The sequence below is a fragment of the Medicago truncatula genome, chromosome 3, assembly GCF_003473485.1.
Source record: "Medicago truncatula cultivar Jemalong A17 chromosome 3, MtrunA17r5.0-ANR, whole genome shotgun sequence".
Lineage (NCBI taxonomy): Eukaryota > Viridiplantae > Streptophyta > Magnoliopsida > Fabales > Fabaceae > Medicago > Medicago truncatula.
The window spans coordinates 47,515,678-47,539,224 of record NC_053044.1 but is presented as its reverse complement, the minus strand read 5'-3'; the positions used below and the strand labels follow the sequence as shown (position 1 = coordinate 47,539,224).

The 23,547-nt window shown below is 33.7% G+C and overlaps 5 protein-coding genes across 5 annotated transcripts; 4 read left to right on the top strand and 1 right to left on the bottom strand.

The window, feature by feature from the left end:
* Positions 1–4,444: 4,444 nt before the first annotated feature.
* Positions 4,445–7,575, top strand: LOC11429488 (pentatricopeptide repeat-containing protein At2g13600). The gene is made up of 2 exons (XM_039831712.1): positions 4,445–6,956; positions 7,036–7,575. The coding sequence occupies exon 1, from the start codon at positions 4,554–4,556 to the stop codon at positions 6,669–6,671; it is 2,118 nt and encodes a 705-aa protein (XP_039687646.1). The 5' UTR covers positions 4,445–4,553; the 3' UTR covers positions 6,672–6,956; positions 7,036–7,575.
* Positions 7,576–8,063: 488 nt separating this feature from the next.
* LOC11434075 (ABC transporter G family member 5) lies at positions 8,064–10,445 on the bottom strand. The gene has a single exon (XM_003602582.4). It carries the CDS (start codon positions 10,168–10,170, stop codon positions 8,239–8,241), a length of 1,932 nt encoding a protein of 643 aa, XP_003602630.1. The 5' UTR covers positions 10,171–10,445; the 3' UTR covers positions 8,064–8,238.
* A 2,810-nt stretch (positions 10,446–13,255) lies between these two features.
* On the top strand, positions 13,256–14,397 carry LOC11420727 (NAC domain-containing protein 104). The gene is made up of 3 exons (XM_003602581.4): positions 13,256–13,440; positions 13,617–13,891; positions 14,014–14,397. The coding sequence occupies exons 1-3, from the start codon at positions 13,278–13,280 to the stop codon at positions 14,200–14,202; spliced, it is 627 nt and encodes a 208-aa protein (XP_003602629.1). The 5' UTR covers positions 13,256–13,277; the 3' UTR covers positions 14,203–14,397.
* A 908-nt stretch (positions 14,398–15,305) lies between these two features.
* LOC11424992 (2-oxoisovalerate dehydrogenase subunit alpha 2, mitochondrial) lies at positions 15,306–18,578 on the top strand. The gene is made up of 8 exons (XM_003602580.4): positions 15,306–15,673; positions 15,763–15,945; positions 16,531–16,688; positions 16,846–16,945; positions 17,311–17,422; positions 17,532–17,671; positions 17,805–17,990; positions 18,276–18,578. The coding sequence occupies exons 1-8, from the start codon at positions 15,371–15,373 to the stop codon at positions 18,441–18,443; spliced, it is 1,350 nt and encodes a 449-aa protein (XP_003602628.1). The 5' UTR covers positions 15,306–15,370; the 3' UTR covers positions 18,444–18,578.
* A 1,336-nt stretch (positions 18,579–19,914) lies between these two features.
* Positions 19,915–23,027, top strand: LOC11420726 (cation/H(+) antiporter 15). The gene is made up of 3 exons (XM_003602579.4): positions 19,915–20,538; positions 20,624–21,622; positions 21,720–23,027. Exons 1-3 carry the CDS (start codon positions 20,329–20,331, stop codon positions 23,025–23,027), a joined length of 2,517 nt encoding a protein of 838 aa, XP_003602627.1. The 5' UTR covers positions 19,915–20,328.
* The last annotated feature ends 520 nt before the right edge of the window (positions 23,028–23,547 follow it).

The window sequence follows — 23,547 nt, the reverse complement described above, 5'->3', positions numbered from 1 at the left end:
TAGTTTTAACTATTTCCCAATTTTTTCTCCCAAATTTACTGGCTTCTACATTACCGTTGTAGGAGATTAAGGTATCGCTTGACCCGACTTTTTTCCAACTTCTCTAAATTCTTAAGGAGAAGTTGGGTCAAACACAATATTAATTATTTTAATTTCAATATTGTTTAATCATCACAACCTCACAAATATTTTTATTCACGCTGTCATTTAATGATACCAAATATTTTTATTTCCTTTCTTTAACCTCGCGAATATATACACACACATTAACGTTTAGAGTAATATTTTATGTCCGTCTGTCTGTTTTTTTGTTACGCTGATGCATATAATTTTTTTTAGTGTTGTTTGGTTAGGTGCTACCTCACCGATTTTTTTTAACTATTTTTCAATTTTTTTTATTTTTAACTATTTTCCAATTTTTTTTCTTCCAAATTCAGTTGTTTTCACACTTCCGTTGTGGGAAATTAAGATACCGTTTGACCCGGTTTTTTTTTTCAACTTCCCTATATTTTTCAGGAGAAGTTAGGTCAAATACAATATCAATTAAGTACTTACTAAATAATTTACCTTTTTTAATGTATAAAATTGAATGCAATGAACTTTGACCAAAAGTTGTTGAATGCTTCTTCAAAAAACTACTTCTCGACAATTTATTTCACAAGCATCTCTCTTCAATTCACGTTGGGAACCTTTTTTTTATTTTTTAATATTATACTTCAATATATTTTTTTCTTCCATTTAATTTGAAGCGTTCAATTTAATTTTTTTTAAGGAGGTTCCATTTAATTTTATTACCTTTTTTTCAAAGGAATTTTATTATCTTTTTATCACTTATAATTTCAATATCGTTTAATCATCACAACTTCACAAATATTTTTATTCACGCTGTCATTTAATGATATCAAATATTTGTATTTTCTTTCTTCAACCTCGCAAATATATACGCACATACACATTAGCGTTTAGAGTAATTCTTTATGTGTGTCTGTTTTTTTGTTACGCTAATGTGTATAATTTTTTTTAGCGTTGCATAATGCGTATGATTATTTTTATAAAATTTAAATTTTAATTAAAAGTAAAATTGTAGATGTCTTTTCTTCAAAAAAAAGGTATATATATATATATATATATATATATATATATATATATATATATATATATTGCACCTTTATATCGTAACAAACTATGCATATCATTTTCATGTTCAAAAAAATTAAACATATATGTTTCCATGACACCAACAATGTAACAAATATAATATCATATAATATAAATTCTTATCTTTTTGAAAGACACAAAAAATATGGTATTCTTATAACGAAATTTGTTATAGAGTATAATTGAAATAGAAAAAATCAAATATTTTGATATTATTTATATTATTATTCCAGACTCCTTAAATTGTTTCTCCTATTCAAATATTTAACAAGTTATTTATATGATGATACTAATTTGTATTCATGTTACAGAAAATAAACGTTATTGAGTAAATATCGTATTTGTAAAAAAAATATCTTTTATTTTTTTAACATTTTTAGCCTTCATAAATTATTCTAAACATTTTATTTATTTATTATGTTAATTAATAATAAATTCAAAGTTTTGTCCTCATGACTTTAGCTCAGTTGATAGGAACAATGCATAAATACATGCCAAGTCCGGAGTTCAAACCCCTGACACCATATAAAAAATAATAAATTCAAAGTTTGTACAATATTTTGCCAAACAACATTAAACTTAACTAGCTTTAAAACTAACAAAACAAAAAAACCAAATAACTTTAGTTTCTTTCTTAAAGGCCTTTATTTTTACTTTGTTTTGAAGTAACTTTTAGACTGTAAAAAACCTTGACCAAACGGTATCTAAGTTCAGTCGGGAACACTGTTTCACTTTCTTCTTCATAAGAGGTCATTTTCTTCGTCCTCGTGAGTTTAGCTTAGTTTGTAGGACAATGCATAAAATATGCAAGGTCCGGAGTTCAAACCCCGGCCACCACAAAAAAATAAAAGGTCATTTTCTATCTTTTTTCATGGTTCTGAGACCATGCATGACTTGAGTTGACTGATTTTTATGGCTTAAGGGCTTCATTTTTCGACACCGTTTTAGTTTTTGCTTCATCATAGATGGTTTTCTTCCTTTTTTCATGATTATGCATTTTAATGGGGTTTTTTTTTTTTTCCAATTGTTATTGGATTATGTACCAAAATTTGTTATGTTGCATGGTTGTAGAAAAATCGTCTTTTGTTATGTGGAGTATAGTAGAGGTCATGATGACTGAATTTTAACTGATGGTAAGGTTTTGACACAATTGTTATTTTAGCTTTTGGTACAGGAGTTGAAAATAATTGATGCATTTCAATTATTTTAGTTTTTGTGAGTAATCCTAAAGTTGTAACAGTTTTCATATTTTATTTATTCTTTCGTATATCATTGAGCCGTGCAAAAAGTTGATTGGTGTAAATTTGTTTTGATCATATCATTGGGGTCCAGAAAGTTGATGATAGAAATTTGTACATTTAAGATCAGGTTAATTTGATGATACAACAATTGATCACATAGAAATATGTTAGCTTCTTTTGATATCAGAATGAACAAAAGGAATAAAATTAAATGATGTATTATTGTATTTCTATATATGAATTTCAATGTTAAGGGATTATGACTACATTAAGTATCTCAAAAATGATTTAGACGTTTGGAAAATAGGATTTGGAGTACTGGATTCTTGAATTGTGACTGGTAGTAATGAGAATCAACATATGAAGCTCATTATTTGTGATGCAAAGGTTAGATAAGTTAGTTAAGATTTGTAGTAATTTCTTTTATCATTTATCAATGTTACTTATTAGTATACATTTTGATTTATTTATATTTTTTGGTTTCTTTCTCGGATTTAGGGTGATCGAGTTCATGTAATAACTCGATATAGAGATTTAGAGCATTGGGAATATAGTTGATGTAACATTATGGGTAAAATACTTTGTACCTTTATCATTTACCATTTATTTACCTTGAATTCTTTGCTTCTATTTTGTAGTCAATGACAACGCAAATAGATGTAACAATTGGTCAGGTTCGAGGCTGCTCATCAACCTACATCATCCGGTTGTTGAAAAGTTTAAGACTTAGTAAGTTTGCATTATGATTTCACAATACAGTGTTAGAGTAACTTATTATTTCACAATCTGATTTGATTGTTTATTGACCATGTTTCTTGAATTGTTGTCGTGAACTTAACACTTCTCAAGCTCAGATAGATTAAAAAGTAAAGTTTAAAAAGTACTTCGTAGAACGATTTTTCCAATCTGTCTCAAGTTAGGCCAATTGATGAATCTATAAAATTAGTCAAGGTCTGCTTTTTATTTTTTTTTTATTTTTTATGCACAAACATGCTTTGAGTTTTTTTACGCACAAATTAAAAATGCATATTGCACTATTCTTTATTTCACGTGCATAATTTGTGTTAGGATACATACTCCATCACTATTTGGAAAAACAACTAAATTCAATCATAACCAGTTTGGATGGTATTATGAGAGTTGCAGCAAATGTTCGAAGACATCAATATCAAATGGTGTTAGCTATAGATGCACATGCGGGAGTGATGCTTAATTTTCATTTGTTTCAAAAATGTTAATTGGTCAACGAGGTACATATAATGCACATGCATGCATTTCTCTAGACTTGAAGATAATAGAAAGATAAATTAGAAGTCATGGTACATTTTCTTTAGCTTAAAATCAGTTATGTTACCTTCATTTCATAAGTTATATATAACTATATTCGCATACATCTTATCCATGTTAATATGCATTAGATTAATATTACAGTTATTTCCCTGTTTAGCATTTCCCAAACTAGGTGTCAAGAACAATTCTGAAAGGAAAGCGCAAAATAATTACTCTCATTGATGAACAAACATAGAGAAAGTATAAGTGTCGCTTCTATGCAATTAGAATCCATTGATTATAGGTATTTAATATGCTTCTTTTTTTTTGTTTGTTTGATCCCTATAGCCAAATATGATTTCATTTTTGACGATGCCGTTTATTTGTTTATAGTGTTTCTTCAATAACTTTTGTGAATTTTGCGGTTTTCAAACTCAGAGTCATAACTTCAAGCCTGATAAAAAAATTATAGAGAAACTCAATGAAGTCCAATATTTTTTTTGGCCTAAATTGTAACAAAAATAAGTTTAAACAAATTGTTAATTCTTTAATAAATTTATTTCTATACCCTTTACTCTTTTTAATTCTTTTATCAATCATCACAAATATTAATGTGTATTAAAGACTTGATAAAGCTTTCATAAATATTTTGATAAAGATTTATAATGTTTGTGCAATATTCATTAATTTGCTAATTTTTTTTTAAAATATTTTTTTATATAAAATACGTTATTAAACCAACTAGTTTTTTTAAAAATCTCTAACAAAGCAAAAGTGATTTTTTTCTTAAAAAACTATAACAAACGGCTCTTTAACTTCTCTCATTTGATCATCGAGAAGAGGTGGCAAAAATAAGCTCTAATGAGCATTTTGTAAGGTAATGGAATGGCTAAACATGGATTGGTTCGAAAAGTGGTGGGTGACTTATCTTTTCTGGACTCATCTCCTTTCGCCAAGCTATTGGACACTTGTGTTAAATCAAAGTCTGTTTTTGAGGCACGTCTTGTTCATGCTCGAATCATTAAGACACAATTTTCCTCTGAAATCTTCATTCAGAACAGGCTCGTTGATGTTTATGGCAAATGCGGCTTTTTGGAGGATGCACGCAAGGTGTTCGATCATATGCAACAGAGGAATACTTTCAGTTGGAACGCGGTTTTAGGTGCTTTGACGAAGTTTGGTGCTCTTGATGAGGCTTTGAACTTGTTTAAGTGTATGCCTGAGCGTGATCAGTGTTCTTGGAACGCTATGGTTTCTGGGTTTGCTCAACGGGATCGATTTGAGGAAGCTTTGAGATTTGTTGTTGATATGCATAGTGAGGATTTCGTGCTTAATGAGTATTCGTTTGGCAGTGCTCTTAGCGCTTGTGCAGGGTTGATGGATTTGAGTATTGGTGTTCAAATCCATGGTTTGATAGCGAAGTCTCGTTACTCGTTGGATGTTTACATGGGTTCAGCTCTTGTTGATATGTACTCTAAGTGTCGGGTGGTGGCTAGTGCTCAGAGGGCTTTTGATGATATGGATGTGAGGAATATAGTTTCTTGGAATAGTTTGATTACATGCTATGAGCAAAATGGTCCTGCGGGAAAAGCTCTAGAGGTTTTTGTAAGAATGATGAATTGTGGGATTGAGCCTGATGAGATTACTTTGGCCAGCGTGGCCAGTGCTTGTGCAAGCTTATCGGCAATTAGGGAAGGTTTGCAAATTCACGCACGTGTTATGAAACATGATAAATACCGTAATGACCTTGTGTTAGGCAATGCTTTGGTTGATATGTATGCAAAATGCAGGAGAGTTAATGAAGCTCGATTGGTTTTCGATAGGATGCCGCTTAGGGATGTGGTATCTGAAACCTCCATGGTTAGTGGATATGCAAAGGCGTCAAGTGTGAAAGCCGCAAGACTAATGTTTTCAAACATGATGGAGAGGAATGTGGTGTCGTGGAATGCGCTTATTGCAGGTTATACGCAGAATGGAGAAAACGAAGAGGCTGTTAGATTATTCCTCCTCCTAAAAAGGGAATCCATCTGGCCAACACATTACACCTTTGGCAATCTACTTAATGCATGTGCAAATCTTGCTGATTTGAAGCTTGGCAGACAGGCTCATACTCACATTTTGAAGCATGGATTTTGGTTTAAGTCCGGGGAAGATTCTGATATTTTTGTAGGGAATTCTCTTATTGACATGTACATGAAATGTGGATTGGTTGAAGATGGACGCTTGGTTTTTGAGCGCATGTTAGAAAGGGATAACGTCTCGTGGAATGCCATGATAGTTGGATATGCACAAAATGGTTACGGTACCGAGGCCCTTGAAATTTTCAGGGAAATGCTGGTATCTGGAGAGAGACCAGATCATGTTACCATGATAGGAGTTCTGTCTGCGTGTAGTCATGCAGGACTTGTTGAAGAAGGGCGCTGTTACTTCCAATCAATGACGATCGAGCATGGTTTAGTACCTGTAAAGGACCATTATACATGCATGGTTGATTTACTTGGTCGGGCCGGTTGCCTTGACGAAGCAAACAATTTGATACAGACAATGCCAATGGAGCCTGATGCTGTTGTTTGGGGATCATTACTTGCTGCTTGTAAGGTTCATGGAAACATTACATTAGGGAAGTATGTAGCAGAAAGGCTCTTAGAGATTGATCCCTTGAACTCTGGACCTTACGTTCTTCTTTCAAATATGTATGCTGAGCTTGGTAGATGGAAAGATGTGGTTAGAGTCCGGAAACAGATGAGGCAAATGGGAGTAATTAAGCAACCTGGTTGCAGCTGGATTTCAATTCAGAGTCATCTACATGTTTTCATGGTAAAAGATAAAAGACACCCTCATAAAAAGGACATCTATTTAATTCTGAAAATTCTCACAGAACAGATGAAGCGAGTTGGCTATGTGCCAGAAGCCGACGATGACGAGCCTTATGAGGAGGAAAGCGACTCTGAACTTATCTTACACAGTGAAATGGAAACAGCAGTAGATGCTGCAGTTGGATAAAAAATTACTTTGTTTTTTGATGATGACGAGCCTTATTATGAGGAGGAAAGTGACTCTGAACTTATCTTACACAATGAAATGGAAATGGCAGTAGATGCTGCAGTTGGATAAAAAATTAACGTTTTTTTTTGGCTCATAGCTCAAGTGTCCTTCAAAGAAAGTAGAAAGATCTGATATCAAGCTTTCTTTTCTTAGACTTTGAGAAAAGGCTAGATATCTGAGATGCTACACAGTCTTGAACATACTCCTCAGTTTGTTGTTACTACTGGCTTCAATGCAAAAGAGGTAGATTTTAGATACTCTCAATCTGCCAATTTTCTTGCAGTTAAACACAACATTTGATTGGCTTTGACCAGATGCTCAGTTTGATTGCCAGAAAGATGAGTTCAAAATGTTTAACTGCCACTTCTACAGAGTGAACATATCATGTATATCACGTGGAGACGTACAATGAAAAGGAATAACATGGATATATGAGCAGAGAATATTCTCAGTATGTTTCCTAATTGTTTCAATGTTTATTTTATAGGCAAATGTTAGTAAGTTAGTGGTTATGTTAATTTTCGGAGTTTGAACCCTGAATCTCCTTATTCTTTTGAAGAAGCTAAACTAGCCCACCTAAATTGGCACCGGAAAGAATCAAACCTGAGACCTTGAGGAGGAGCACACTCCAAGATCTCAAGCCAACACCACCACCTTAGCCTAGTAATTGTTCCATTATGATGCTAATCTTTAGTTCGCTTTATTCTACCATTTGTATTTTATGCCTGGAGTGTTGATTGTAATCGAAACTAGGCTTCCCATTGAGCAAGCCTGTGACAAGATCTTCTTGATTGTTACTGTACTAGTAGTGAGAACCCGTGCAACACGCATGAAGAAATTCGCAGAACGAAATTTTATTTGATATGATTTACAATTTGTTCTGTTCAATTATTTTGCAGCAACAATGTTTAATAATAAAGGCTAAATTGTATTTTTGGTCCCTTAACTATTTAGGTAGTATCGCTTTGGTCCTCTAATTAAAATTCGATTTATTTTGGTCCTTTAACTTCTTTCTGTTACACATTTTGGTCCTTTCTATTAGTTTTAATTCAAAAACGTTAGGTTTTCTTCATCTTCTTTTCCTCTTTTTCATTTTCATATGATCTCCATCAACCTTCAACAACAAGAATCCCATAAAAATTTCAGAAGAAAATGAAGAAAACCTAATGTTTTTGAATTAAAACTAACGGAAAGGACCAAAATGTGTAACGGGAAGAAGTTAAGGAACCAAAATAAATCGAATTTTAGTTAAGGGACCAAAACGATACTACCTAAATAGTTAAGGGACCAAAAATGCAATTTAGCCAATAATAAATCACAGTATCATATTAAGCATATTTGTGATTTAACTAAGTAACCACATAAAACTCAAACGTAATATATTATAATGATAGTACAATTTGTTGGCACTGATAAAACAAATAGTTTATATGTATATGTTTTGGCAGGTATTACATATCTTCTTTGGTTGTTGTCCGCAGAAAAATCCAAAACATGTGAACCCTCTTGAGAGTCACCATGGTTTTCAGAAGGTGGCACTCTGGGAGCATCTGTATCTGAGAATTACATAAGAAATGAATCTATAAACAAAGATGAAGCACACCATCACCCCAACATTCTTCCATCTACTACTCTCTCCTCCATACCCTTCTTCTTTAAGTACATCCTCTCCTTTCATCACACATGCCCCAAACATGTACTCTAAGCACTTCTTTGAGTTGGAGAACTCATTTATTAGAAACCCTTCAAATGGATACTTAAATAGGGACAAATAGTGCATGAAAATCCAGTAGTTTGGAATTTCATGATTGGATATGAAGTAACCAGAGAACAAGAAAGAAGAACCAATGACACCGGCGATTATCGAATTTCCAACAATGAAATTAGGCACCAGAGCACTGAAACAGACCACAACCGAGTTTGCGGTATACAAAACCAGCCATATTAGCAACAAAAAGTGCAAAAACGCTGTGAAATTTTGGTTGAGACCGATAATCCAGTAAAGCGGCACTGCGAATAAAATGGCTAGTATGAGTAGAAATGGCAAGTAAACTAGGCCATTGGCAATAGCATAAGATGAAACTCTGTAGCTTCCACTTGAAGTCTCCTTCATTAGAATCTCCCTTTCTTGTAGAAAAATCGGTAGAGCTTCAATGGCACTCGATAACAAAAACGTTAAAATGAAAGCAAATAGACCAACCCTTTGTTCTGCTCCCACGAGACCATCTTTGAGATTACCAAAGATGGATCCTAAAACCAGCCCTGAAATCAGCATCTGAATAGTCCTAAATGCAAAGAGCTCCTTTGTACGGAAAATATTTTTTGAGAACCTATGAGCTAGAATCATAGTTTCTCTCAATCTAGAATTCGCATAATCACTAGTGAAATCCATTCCTACATTCATGTTTTCTATGTCAAATACCTTGGATTGTTGAAATAGCTGTTGCAGAGTAAACTTACCGCTTCTACTTTCACCTTGATCATTGCCTTTCTTTAGTAGCATTGTCCCTTGTAATCGTTTCGGTGGTTCGATCTGAACTTGCTGACTCTTTTGTTGTTCCTGAATAGTCTCAATGGATTCAATAGCAAACTCAACAATGTTGACATGAAGAGGAAGCTCTAAACCCATCAACCTCAGATTCACATCCAACAAATCTGCAGTTCCATGATGTAACACACTGCCATTCACCAACAACAGTATTGAATTCAACAACTTCACTATCCGGAACCCGGGTTGATGAATACTTAGTATTATAGTTCTTCCCCTAGATTCAGCCATGACTTTCAGCATATCAATTATTTGCAGAGCTGAGGTACTGTCAAGACCTGAAGTTGCTTCATCAAGAATCAACACTTTTGGATCATGTATGACTTCAACACCAATGGAAACACGGCGCCTCTCACCACCGGATATTCCGCGGACCCTGTCATCTCCATCTCCTACTCTAGTACTTGAAACATGACTAAGACCAAGCTCTTGAATCAATGACTTAACCTTACAGCTTAGTTTTTCTGGAGAAAGATTTAACTTTAGTTTTGCACTAAACATCATGGTTTCTTCAACTGTAAGTAAGGGGAAAAGGGTGTCTTTTTGTGTAACATACCCTGAAATTTTTCTGAACTGAGATTTATTTACATGCTCCTGGTTCACCAGAATAGAACCACCATTTTGTGGACTAACTCTACCAGCAAGAATCTCAAGCAATGATGATTTTCCTGCTCCACTTGGCCCAACAATTGCAAGAATTTCACATGGCTTGGCTATGCAATTAACATCCTTGAGGACATGCTTAACTCCACCACCTTGCCTTTGTTCAGCTTTTGCTTCATCTTCTGTTTTCTCACCATCTTCTTCACCATCAGGTTTTGGAGGTTTGTTGAAGATTTTAGAAGGTTGCTTTGATGTGATCTTGTAGTTGATGCCTATTGCCTCAATCTCACACCATTGTTTCTTCATTGAATTGCTTCTTGTTTTGTTTCTTTACAATGTTTATCTCTCTTTTTATTCTACTTGTTTCTTATTATCAAAACCATTTAGCTCTCTTTATCTCTATTCCATGTTGTTAATTGTTATTGTTTTAATAATCAACTATTTTGGCCTAAGCTACTGACACTAAAATAATGAGTGGTTCGAAGGGATTTCAATGCAAAGATACTGAGGTCCTCTAACTTGTGTATACACAGTTCATTCACGTGCATTTGCTGTTGCTATTTCTTTATCAAACTGACATAAAAAAAATAGAACTACTCAAATATAATATAATAGTTCACGTTAGAGAGTTACTGTATTTGTTTGTCTGGTCAACATAAGAGAGTTTTATTAGTCCTTCCTTCTCAATGCCACCTTGATTACTGTGATTAGTTCTAAACTGTGTGAGGGATCCAAAATCCAGCTACATAATCCAGTAACAAACGTGTCTTTATTAGCACATTGTCACGAGGTAAAACATGGTACTAGACTACTAGTATCTGACTATCTGCACTCACTTTCATAATCAGTAATCATGTTAACATCTTTCTCGAACTATAAACTAATGGCATAGCAATTCATTCATTCGTAGGAAACTAACAGTACTTCTTGTTTTGTTTTCATCCCTACCTCTCTGTTCTTAATTGTCCTTTTCAAATTATAAGATTATCTTAACTATTTTTTGAGATAAACTAATACTACCGCAATAGAACGAGCCGAGGCAGGCTGGATTGGAAAAATGAATAAAAAATCTCATTTATCATGCAGATTTTTGATTCACTAAATTTTGCAACTCCTCTTGAGTGTGTGATTAATTTATCACATCTGCATCACAATATGTGTAAAATAATAATATCAACGAATATATTAAAGTTTGATCAATAATTATTTCATCAGAAATTGAACTCGGTTCCTCTTGAATGATTCATCTTGGACGAACTCATTAGTCACTTGAGTTCAATCACTTGGTTAATATTCTTGTATTTTTCTATTGAATGAAATTGTATTTACCATAAAAAGTAAATAAATAAAAACTTGGGGTGCCTGTACCACTATTAAACACATGCACCGTACCATTAGTCATCAATAATATTCACAAGGATGATTTATTTGTTGATATAGATGTAGAATTATAGCATAGAAAGCAAGATATCATATCCAAGGCCTTAGACACATATGCCAAAGACTGACTTCAATCTCTGTCTGTGATGAAGAGTGATAGAGTGGCCATAAAAGGTTAATAATGCATGCATGAGTAGATGTTTTTTTGCCTTCACTTTGAAATTAAAGTTTCTTTCTCACTATCAAACAAACTCAACTAATAATCCACGTAACCGTGATGATATTGATACGCGTGTGGTTTTTTTTTTCCTTCTGGCTATGGTTTTCTTTCTAGGACGAGAATTAACAAGGTTTCAAATGCCATTGCCACACGATGATAAGAAAAAGCAAAGAAAAATACATTATTGTACAAGTGCCGGCTAAAAGTGACCTGCCAACTACTTCATGACGAGGGAGAGCACATTAAACTTTATCGGTTATTGAATCGTTAATGGTGGCTTATCAATCTATATTAAGCCAAAACTTGTCGACTCTTTTTGGTTTGTTGTTTACGTAAATACAATCTACATGAGTTAGTTGATTAATTAATTATGAATATGGCATGAAGTTAGAGAGAGTGTCGAGAGCAACAATGCGCTTCAATGCTGCAAAATCTACTAGACTTTAACATCACATCTTCATTCAAAATTTTAAAATATCATATATATGAAACAAAGGAAATTCAATTAAAGCATTAGAATTTTCAACTATTTTTCATCTCTACTTCATATACGTCCCCTATATCAGATATATGTCTCTACTTCATGTATTTTTTTTACGAAACGACCTCATGTCATTTCATTTATACAACAATAATACACAAACATCTCATAATCCCTGACATTCATTCAACATGATCTCATTTGGTTTCTATCTCTCTTTCACATTACTCTCTTTTTCTCTCCAAACATTTTCTTATCAATAATGGAAGCAATATAAGCGGCTAAATAATCAAAATTATTGAAACTTGGCATAAAAGAAAAGAGGTTGTCTTAGCTCAGATTTGAGTTTTCATGTAGCTTGTGTCTGTGCAAAACTAACCATAGTAATTTTTGTGAATGAGATATTATATTTAAACGGTTGTATATTTTAGATGTTTCAAAAGTTATTTATATTTAAATATTTATTTTATTCTAAATGATTTAATTAATTTTATTTGGAAACTAAATTTGTTGACTTCTTCAACTCATCACGTTTTTTTTTTTGGCTTTTGCACCGGTTTCCGACCCACCAAAGGTGAGCGACTAATCCGGTTCATGCGTAGAGGCATGCGCATCAAAAGTAGTATCAATTGTTGAGAATTGTTTATTTTTACCAAATTATTCGGTTCTCTGCACACTACTTCCAAAGTATTACTTTTAAAACTAACCAATAGCTAATAAGGATAATTTGGTAAAATAATCATTCTCTTTCTTTTAATCATTGCATTTCTTAATATGTGTGTAAAAACCTAAAAAGACACTCATTTTGAAACGGATGAATTATAAAATAATTGTTGTTTAATCAATCGGTGGGGTCCACTGCTGTGGTTCACAATGCCAAGCAACAAGTTACAACTATTAATAGGTCATAAATCTTAGCCATTCAAATAAAAAAGTATTAAATCTATGGTTGTGGTTCAACTTTCCCATGATGGGAAAGAACTTCCCTTTTCCATACTATACCCCACCTCAAATGTCCTAATACTTATTCTTCCTAAGTTAACAATAATTTAATGTTAAATAATGTATTATCAATAAAGCTAACTTCTCCTACCAAAAATAAAATAAAGCTAACTTGAGTTGTTAGCTATATTGGCTGTCTCTTAGTATGGATTGGGACATTGGGTCTGCTTTCTTGAGATGGCAGTCTACGTACCGCAGTCTTTTCTTCCATCAAATCCATTTTTGTGAATAATTAACAACCAATCAAAATCTCTATATATAGTGACAAAATTAATTGTAATGAGTGCCAAAGTTTACAACTTAATAAACTCTATTAAAATATATCATTGAATGGGAGATACTGTCAAGCTTCCTCCTGGATTTGTCTTCTCTCCAACAGATGAAGAACTTATCCTTCATTTTCTCTATTCTAAGAAGGCTTCTCTTATTTCATCTCATCCAAACTTCATCCCTGATCTAGACCCGTCTCTACTTGTTCCTTGGGAATTAAATGGTACTCCATTCGTTTAATATTTTTCGTTGTCGTTTTAAGATTATTTACACATACACACAGCTAGGTAAATATTAATTAAGCGACATAATTAACTTAACTATACATATGTCCAATGCATGAATATTCGATGAATAAATTACTTCATGTTTAAACTCTTATTTAACATATATATACAGATAAGGCATTGTGCGGTGGAAATGATGAATACTATTTCTTCGCCAAAGTGAAGGAAAATAAATCCAGTACTGAGAATGGGCATTGGGAGGAAATTGGTGTGACAGTACCAATATTTTCAGGCACTGACCAGAAAGTGGGAATGAAGAAGTACCTATTATTCCACATTGGCGAATTAGCACAAAGTTTTGAAACAAGTTGGGTAATGCAAGAATATCATATTTGCTCCACTGGATTTGATCAAAGTACTGTTTCATATCATGGTGATAATAAAGTGGTAAGTGACATTATTTATTTGTCAATAAGCTAATTAAAAATTATTTTCTCCCTCCTCCCTAGTTACTAGTTAGCTATATCTAGTTTAATTAATTAAATGGTGCATCATTCATGGCATGACAGGGTGAAAATTGGAGCGAGTGGGTTTTATGCAGAGTGTATGAAATTGATAAGAACATGTATCCTCAAGAAGGTGTAAATTACTGCAACAGCGATGATGATGACAGTGGAACTGATCTTTCATGGCAAGACCAAGTTTTTCTGTCTTTGGAGTTGGAAGATGACATGGAAGGAATAACCATGCCTCAGTAGTCATATATAACATTAGGATTTGTGCACAACTATATTTGTACTTTCTTTAATTTGCATGTTATGATGGTAATATAAATGCTTGTCACAAGCAGAGTGATTACCTATTGTTTCAAAAGCCAGGGAGGGTGAGCTTGCAATTTGGAAACTTTGTTTATTTTTCTTATTATTTAATAAGAAATATATGAGTTCAGTTCATATACACGTATGTCAACGTAAAAAGTTTTACACCGTCAACAAATCAGAATCATCCCTCTATAATACTTAAGAGATAATTATGATTAAAATCGAACCATATTTGAAACTTCGAGGAAGAAACCGTTGATGACTTTAAGTTAAAGCACAGTACATGTATGTAATTACAAACCAAAAAAAATCCAATAAAAGAGTATCATATAATATCTCGCTAAACATGTTATAATCATGATGATCTACCGTAATTTTGCAAAGTATAGAATGTAACATTTAAAAATTCACTGTGAATTGTCGCGATACCAAACATACACTATGTTTGTACTAATTTGATGGTAAGTGAATAAATTTATAGATTAAATTGATAGTAAATTGTTACAATATAAAACTAAATTGTTAAATACAAGAACTACTTTAACAATTTAATAGAGTTAGAGACCTTTTCTCCTATAAGTTCTAGCTCAATTGGAAAAATAACTGAAATTGTTAGGTCGGACGTCTTGACCGGGGTTCGAACCCCAGCTCCTCCATTTTGTGTGTATGAATTTATAATGACTTTGTCATTTCTTATATGTACCAAAAAAAGAGTTAGAGACCTTTTAAAAATATTTATAATCTGTCCCCATGAGCTTAGAGAGATAATGCACAATATGTGCAGGGGCCGGAGTTCGAACCCCGACACCCCACTTATTCATCTTTAAGGTGAATGTCTCTAGCCACTAGACTACTTGACAAAAAAATATATTTATAATCTTAAAAAAAAAAAAAAATTACTAAAAGATTAATTAGTGGTTTGATGGAACAAAAATCAGTTAGTACTAATCCTTATCCTTATTTATGACATGGAAGTGAGTTAAGTTCCACATAGACTTACCACGTATGCATTTGAAGTCTATATCCCGATTTGGAAAAGACATTTTTGTACTCCCATGACGCAATAATCATCTCCATAGTTTCATTTTGTTTGTTTGAGTTTGGCATGAGCATGAACACGATGATCAGAAAATCTACCACCATTCTCACCTACTTCAAATCCAACTACAACAACTTCTTCTCAACTTCCACTCGTCGGAAACCTAATCTCACCAACCACCACCCACGCCGCTTTAACTCCACCACATCTCCTAACCCCATTCACGATCAGGTAATTGATTTTCCTGGAGGAAATCTCAAATTCATCCCTCAAATGACATTTTTATCTGAATCACAACAACACAGAGTTCCTTGTTACCGTGTTCTTGATGATAATGGTGAACCAATTTTTGGGACTGATTTTGTTCAGGTTAGCATTTACTAACTCACTTCATTTTCATTGTTTTTGAAAGTGAAAAATAAATTAATATCTTAGAAGTGAAATTGGTTGTTACTTAGGTGAGTGAGGATTTTGCTGTTAAAATGTACAATAACATGGTTGCATTACAAACAATGGACACTATCTTCTATGAAGCACAAAGACAAGGCAGAATCTCATTTTATGTAACAACAAATGGAGAAGAAGCTATCAACATTGCATCAGCTGCTGCTCTTTCCATGAATGATGTTATTTTCCCGCAGGTTACTTATTATATGATCAAAATTATATTTTCTATAAGCACTTCTGTATAAGCTATTTCTATAGCAAAAGATAAAATAAGGTTAAATTGTTTTTCTATAAGCTATAAGTTGTTTTCATATGATATCTTAGAGAACTTATGAAATTAAGCTAAAACAGCTTATGATTCATAAGTTCTCCCAAACACCCTCACAAAATTTATGTAAGTAGATAGATAAGCTCAAATAAGTCAATACAAACATGTGTCCATACAATATTGTCAAATAGCGGCTATAACACTACAATGTAGCTGAATTTTAACAAACTGCTGTTATTCCGCGCCGCAACACACTTAGTAATTAGTACTAGTGTTGTCAAATAGCGGGTATAGCACTTCAGCGTAGCGAAATTTAACAGTTATTTTCTGCAATCCACAACTGACAACCTGACATTACAATATGAGCAATACAACAAAAATCTATGAAAAAAGAAAATTAGCACAAATTTCATACTTTCGTTGGGGATTTCTTTTTTAATTTGTCTAAATTTTGCTAAAGAGTTAGCTAACCAGAGATGATCTTACATAAGATATTATTGATTGTGTGCAGTATAGGGAACAAGGAGTCTTGTTATGGCGTGGTTTCACTCTGCAAGAATTCGCAAATCAGTGTTTTTCAAATAAGTTTGACAATGGGAAAGGAAGGCAGATGCCAGCCCATTATGGGTCCAACAAGCACAATTACATGAATGTAGCTTCAACTGTTGCGTAAGTATTGAAAACTTCGATGTACAAGACTTTGATGTATGATATTTTGATAATATTGTTATTACTACTATTATTTTTGTTGGTGTCGCTGCTGCTGTTTTTCTCAACGATTTTGAAATTGAAAGCTACAAAATGCAAAATATACTTTGATCTGTAGTACGCAAATTCCCCATGCTGTTGGAGCTGCATATTCCTTAAAGATGGACAAAAAGGATGCATGTGCCGTAACATATTTCGGAGATGGTGGTTCAAGTGAGGTAAATTTTACAATTTCCATAAAAGCAGACTCGTTACTCCCCTTATTGAATGGAAATTTCTGTGCTATTTAAACATGTCATGGATTGAGAGGTTTGCTCTTAAAATTTTGAAGGAGTTTAGGTTATACTGTATCACTCTCGGCTAAAACTTTCAAACTCAATATCGTTATTTGGTTTAGGAGAGTTGCATATAATTTTTTTTAGGAAAAAAAAATCTGCAGTTATCCCATCCCATTAAATAAGTGTGTGATAGAATGCTTTTGTTTTCAACAGCAAATTATTATCAAGGATCCTCGATATGTTAATTTTTTTTTTCTTTTGCTTTTTATATTGTAATAGATTGAGTTAATTATGAGCTATGACAGGGAGATTTCCATGCCGGATTAAATTTTGCAGCAGTAATGGAGGCCCCAGTTATTTTTATATGCCGGAATAATGGATGGGCTATAAGTACCCCTACATCAGATCAGTTTCGAAGTAATTTATCGGTTCCTTCTATTTCAATTATTTTCTTACTGTCTACATCTTTAGCATTTTCTTGCAATATCTAACGATATATTGTGCTGGTTTTCCTGTTTATACATAGGTGATGGTATTGTTGTGAAAGGACAGGCTTATGGAGTCCGTAGCATTCGTGTAGATGGGAATGATGCTCTGGCCATTTATAGTGCTGTTCAAGCTGCTCGTCAAATGGCAGTTAGCGAAGAGAGACCAATTCTAATAGAAGTAAAATGATAACCTTTGAAGTCAAATCTTTGGACATGTTTAAAAGAAAAATGGCAGTATGCTGGTAGATAGTCTCATATTGAAGCATGTTAACGGCAGACCAATGTTGTATCTGTTTCTTCTGTTTTTGCAGGCTCTTACATATAGAGTAGGACACCACTCCACATCAGATGACTCTACCAAGTATCGTCCCGCCAACGAGATTGAATGGTGGAGATTGTCACGTGATCCCGTAGCGAGATTTAGAAAGTGGATAGAAAGGAATGGTTGGTGGAATGACATGGCTGAGTCTGAGCTTAGGAACAGTTTGAGACAGCAGGTAACTAACTATCTTTTCCCTGAAAAATCATTTGGTTGATACTAGATATCATAGTTCTGTTTCAAATGTATTCCGTGAATTTGTAACCGTGGCTGAAAGTGTTCCTCCCTATACTAATGCAATTGACACAGTTGTGGGGTATCTGATGACTTGGTTTACTGCACCTTAAAATATTTTATACCAAAAATCTTGCGGTTTTATAATCATAATTTTCTTGAATTTGATTTAGGTGGATCACTAAAAACATTGTTAAATATTTATTCTAACTCAAATTTCCTGCTACAGCTTCTACAGACCATTCAAGTTGCTGAGAGTGTAGAAAAACCTCCACTTGCAGACATGTTTAGTGATGTATATGATGTTCCTCCATCCAATCTCCATGAACAGGAGAAACGGTTGAAGGAGACAGTAAAAAAACATCCACATGTGTACCCAACAAATATTTCCATATAGTTTAACCACAATATCTAGTTTGAAGATACCGGAAAATTATCTTCAAACTTGGATCTTTCTGTGTATTATAAATTGGAGACTATAGTCTAATAATGAGAGGTGTGTGACATGATGATAGTGTACCAAAAAAAAAAAGACGGTGTGACATTCGCATTCTCAAATAAATTACTTCTAGTTATGAATTTTTTTTTACACTAGCATTTATGTTTTTTTTTTGAGAAGGTAGCATTTAAGTTGATACATAAAAATAAATGTTGCATTAACTTCAGCATCCTAAAGAAAATTACATTACATTTTTGTTTTCTTTTCCAATTTTAGTAACGTAAGAATTTTGTTGTTTTGACACAAATTTGAGGTCAAAAATTGACAATAAATTAGATAGTTGATACAATTTAAATATTTGTTGATTATGCTGAGTAAATGAATATAGCAAAGGTGTCACAATTCATTTCCTTCCTTCAAAAAAAAAAATTAACTATCAATTGAACACAATTAACCGCAATTTTGAACATCATTATAATGATTTTTCATGTGCTCAAATATACATATATCCATTAACTATCAAATTTGTGTACAAATATACATGATAACATGTGTACAAATATACATGATATTCATCATCCATGATTTGTAGTCAAATATATAACCATTGTTAATGTTTTTTAAAATTGTGATTAATTATATTTAATTTTTTTTTGTTATGATTAATTACATTTAGTTGATGGTCAATTGATTTTTTTTTTTGAAGAAATCAATTGAAATTAATTAACAACACATATTTAAACTTTGTTAACTACTAGTATTTTTTCTTCTTCTTTCATAAGCAAACTTCATTAACTATTTAATTTGTTGTCAAATTTTGATGTCCAATGTCAAAATATATTTGTAACATAAAAACGACTCTTAATTTCTCATTAAAAATTCCAACAATAATTTGAGTTAAAGCGGCAAATACACTGATTTCGGAATTCTACCGAAAAATCCATATGCATAAACTGCCAATTTCGTAATTGATAGTGTTTTGAAATTTGAACAATTAAGAGATTAAATTCATATTCTACCTCAATTCCATATTAGATGACATGTTTGAGAATGTGCACTTTTGACATGACATACTTTGATCATGTTTTTCTACTAATATACAAAGATAAATAATATGAATATTTTCAAAATATCAAATTTTTTATATATTTTTTAAATAGATAATTAAAAATAAAAAATATGTATTGGTACGTACGTCAGAATCAACTAGATCATCTAATAGGAGAATGAGAGAGTAAAGTTGATAGAGTTCAAAATTCTTGAGAAGATCGTAAGGATCATTCTCACATCCTTAACATATGCTCTTTTTAAATTCATTAGTCAATTCGGATTGCACAAATTCTTTCACAGACATACACATGTCCATTTTCAACTAATAATCACTCACATAAACATGAAATCACAATCTTTCTTAAAATAGATTCCCGCCCTCCCCTCTGCACAACATAGGCCGTAGAATTTAACTTGAATTCCCAATTGGAGTGGAAAACCACCAAAACAAAACCAACCTTCTTTTCTCTCTACCTTCCTCTAGTTTCTAATTTTCGTCAAACAAAGCAAAAACGAAAAATAGTCCTTCCTTTTCTTCTTACATTATTTTCCCTCCTTATCATCCATCTGCAATATCTGTCCAAGAACTGGACTTCAACCATATTCTTTCAAATTTAGTTTTTTCTCTTTGTACAAAGCTCAATAACAAATTGTGCTGGAATGTGATATTGTCTATTATATGCTGCTAGTGCCTTGTTAATGCAAATATGACACATGAAAGAGTCCTCTCTTAGGATTGGATATAACAGGACGTGAAAGTTATATAGCAATAGTGGATTAACAACGAAAAAATATGGCCGATAAAAGAAACAAAACAGGTGATTATATAGTGTGTTATGCACCAGCCATGATAACAACGAATGGAATATGGCAAGGAGATAGCCCTTTGGAATTTTCTCTGCCACTTTTCATCTTACAATTAACCTTAGTTGTTGCAGCCACTCGCATATTTGTCTTTGTTCTCAAGCCCTTTCGCCAGCCGCGCGTCATAGCAGAAATTCTGGTTAGTTGTTTTCTTTTCAAACACAAAAAAACTGTGATCATCTCATAATGCTGATAGATGTGACGTGACATTATCTTCGGTGCAGGGAGGAGTAATATTAGGTCCTTCAGTGCTAGGAAAAAACGAAATATTTGCCAATGCAGTTTTCCCTCTAAGAAGTGTGATGGTGATTGAAACAATGGCGAATGTTGGTCTTCTTTATTTTCTTTTCTTGGTTGGTGTGGAGATGGACATAACGGTTTTGCGCAGCGTAGGCAGAAAGGCAGTGGCTGCAGCAATTGCCGGCATGGTTTTGCCTTTCATCCTTGGCGGTGCTTTCATCTTCTTTTTGAAAAGAGAAAGCCACTGTGACACGAACCGAGGAACTTATGTTCTGTTCCTCGGTGTCGCTCTTTCTGTCACTGCATTTCCTGTTCTAGCTAGGATCCTCGCCGAGCTAAAACTCATCAACACAGATATAGGAAAGCTTGCTCTTTCGGCTGCACTCATCAGTGATGTGTGTGCTTGGATTCTCTTGGCTTTAGCCATTGCAATGGCTGAGAACCAAGCAACTTCTTTCGCTTCCCTTTGGGTTCTATTGTCTGCCGCAGCGTTTGTCGCCATTTGTATTTACGCTGTTAGACCCGCAGCTTCATGGATAGTTCAGAAAACACCTGAGGGTGAATCTTTCAGTGAGTTTTATATATCTCTTATATTAGCCGGAGTCATGGTCTCCGGTTTCATCACTGATGCTATTGGAACTCATTCTGTTTTCGGAGCTTTTGTGTTCGGTTTGGCAATTCCGAATGGACCGCTTGGTGTTTCTCTGGTAGAAAAGCTTGAGGATTTTGTTTCAGGACTTTTGTTACCTCTCTTTTTTGCCATTAGTGGGTTAAAAACCAATATAGGACTCATTAAAGGGTCTTTTACTTGGGTTATTCTTATTCTTGTCATTTTTCTTGCTTGCATTGGCAAAATTGTTGGAACTCTAGCTGTTGCAATCTATTATCGAATGCCGATTCGTGAAGGTGCTACCCTTGGCTTACTCATGAACACTAAAGGACTAGTTGAAATGATTGTGCTCAATGTTGGAAAGGACCAAAAGGTGCAAATACAATACTACTAATGATTGCTATTTGTGGTTTGCTTATTCCTCTCAATGACTCATTTTGATAAAAAAAATTAAAAAATTATTGTTGCAGGTTTTCGATGAAGAATCATTTGCAGTTATGGTGATCATAACAGTCATAATGACTGGAATAATTGTACCTGCTGTATCAATAATTTATAGACCATCAAGGAGAAACATATATTACAAAAGAAGAACAATTCAGAAATCAAAACCAGATGCAGAATTTAAAGTACTAGTATGTGTTCATAGTCCTCGAAACGTGCCAACAATGATCAGCCTCCTTGGAGCCTCGAATCCAACAAAGAGGTCACCGATATGCGCCTATGTGCTCCATTTGGTCGAACTCTGCGGACGTACATCAGCAATGCTTATTGTTCACAACACAAATAAACCAGAACATCAAGCCCTCAACCGAACCGAAGCTCAATCCGACCATATAATCAGTGCCTTTAAAAATTACGAGAAACACTCTTCGTTTGTCACGGTACAGCCCTTGTCAGCAGTTTCCCCTTACTCCACAATGCACGAAGATATCTGCAATTTAGCAGAAGACAAGCGCGTATCTCTAATAATCGTTCCATTTCATAAACAACAAACAGTCGATGGTGCAATGGAAGCAACAAACATGGCATTTCGAACCATCAACCAAAATGTACTAGCAAATGCACCTTGCTCGGTCGGAATTCTAGTCGATAGAGGCTTAAGCGGTTCGAACCGGTTAGCCTCGGATCAAGTATCACATCATGTAGCAGTGATGTTTTTTGGTGGACCGGACGACAGAGAAGCATTATGCTATGGATGGAGAATGTTGGAACATAGCGGTACAAGCCTAACAATAATGCGCTTCGTCCCGGGCGAAAGAGTAAGTGAACCGGTTCGACAACAACATAGACTCAATTCAGATGAACCAAGTGTTTTAACAGTTGAAACAGATATAGAAAAACAACTTGATGATAAACTAATACATGAGTTTAGGACGAAATATGGAAATGATGATTCGGTTGATTATTTTGAGAAGGTGGTTAACAATGGAGAGGAAACAGTGGCAGCAATAAGAGCAATGGATGACATTCATGATCTTTTTATAGTTGGAAGAGGTCGAGGAATGATATCACCATTGACAGCAGGACTCACTGATTGGAGTGAGTGTCCTGAAATGGGTGCAATTGGTGACTTATTAGCAGCTTCAGATTTTGCAGCAAGTGCTTCAGTTTTGGTAGTTCAACAACATGTTGGGATAGGATCAAATGGTGATGGATTAGAAACACCAAATGGTGGTGAAGAATATAATAATAGTAGTGACACAGATCACAATTCTACATCATCAAGGGGACACACTGTTTTTTATACAGAACGAACTAGTCCTCATACTTTATAACAAAATATAGACCTTTCTTTTTCTTTTTCCTTCTAATGCATCATAGATTTTTGTATCATGCCTCCTGGTGCAGTTACTTTTTTGCATGTAAGTTGTAAGTTGTTATAAGAAATGTACATACATACAGTTGCATACTTGTATCTCTCTTGCTTATTATGATGGCATGAATTTGAAGGGAACTTTACATAAATCCAATTGGCTGGATAGGAGCTGAGAACTACTGAAGAAGTATCAGAAAAATGTATCACTGCAAATAGCACAAGAAATGCTATAAGTAGGAACATTGTACATCAATGAATCCATTTACAAAACATCATCATTCTAACACCAAAATATATCACTTGTATAGTTTAACTAACTTTTACATATAATAACATGAAAAATACCATTATACAGTCCTTCATAATAAGGAAACCACTCTCATGATCAATATCATATCTAGAATTTTTCAAAAAAAAAATTGTATCTAGGAGGTTGTGCTTAAGGTTTAGGAGTAGATGCTATACTAGAAATTATTGAC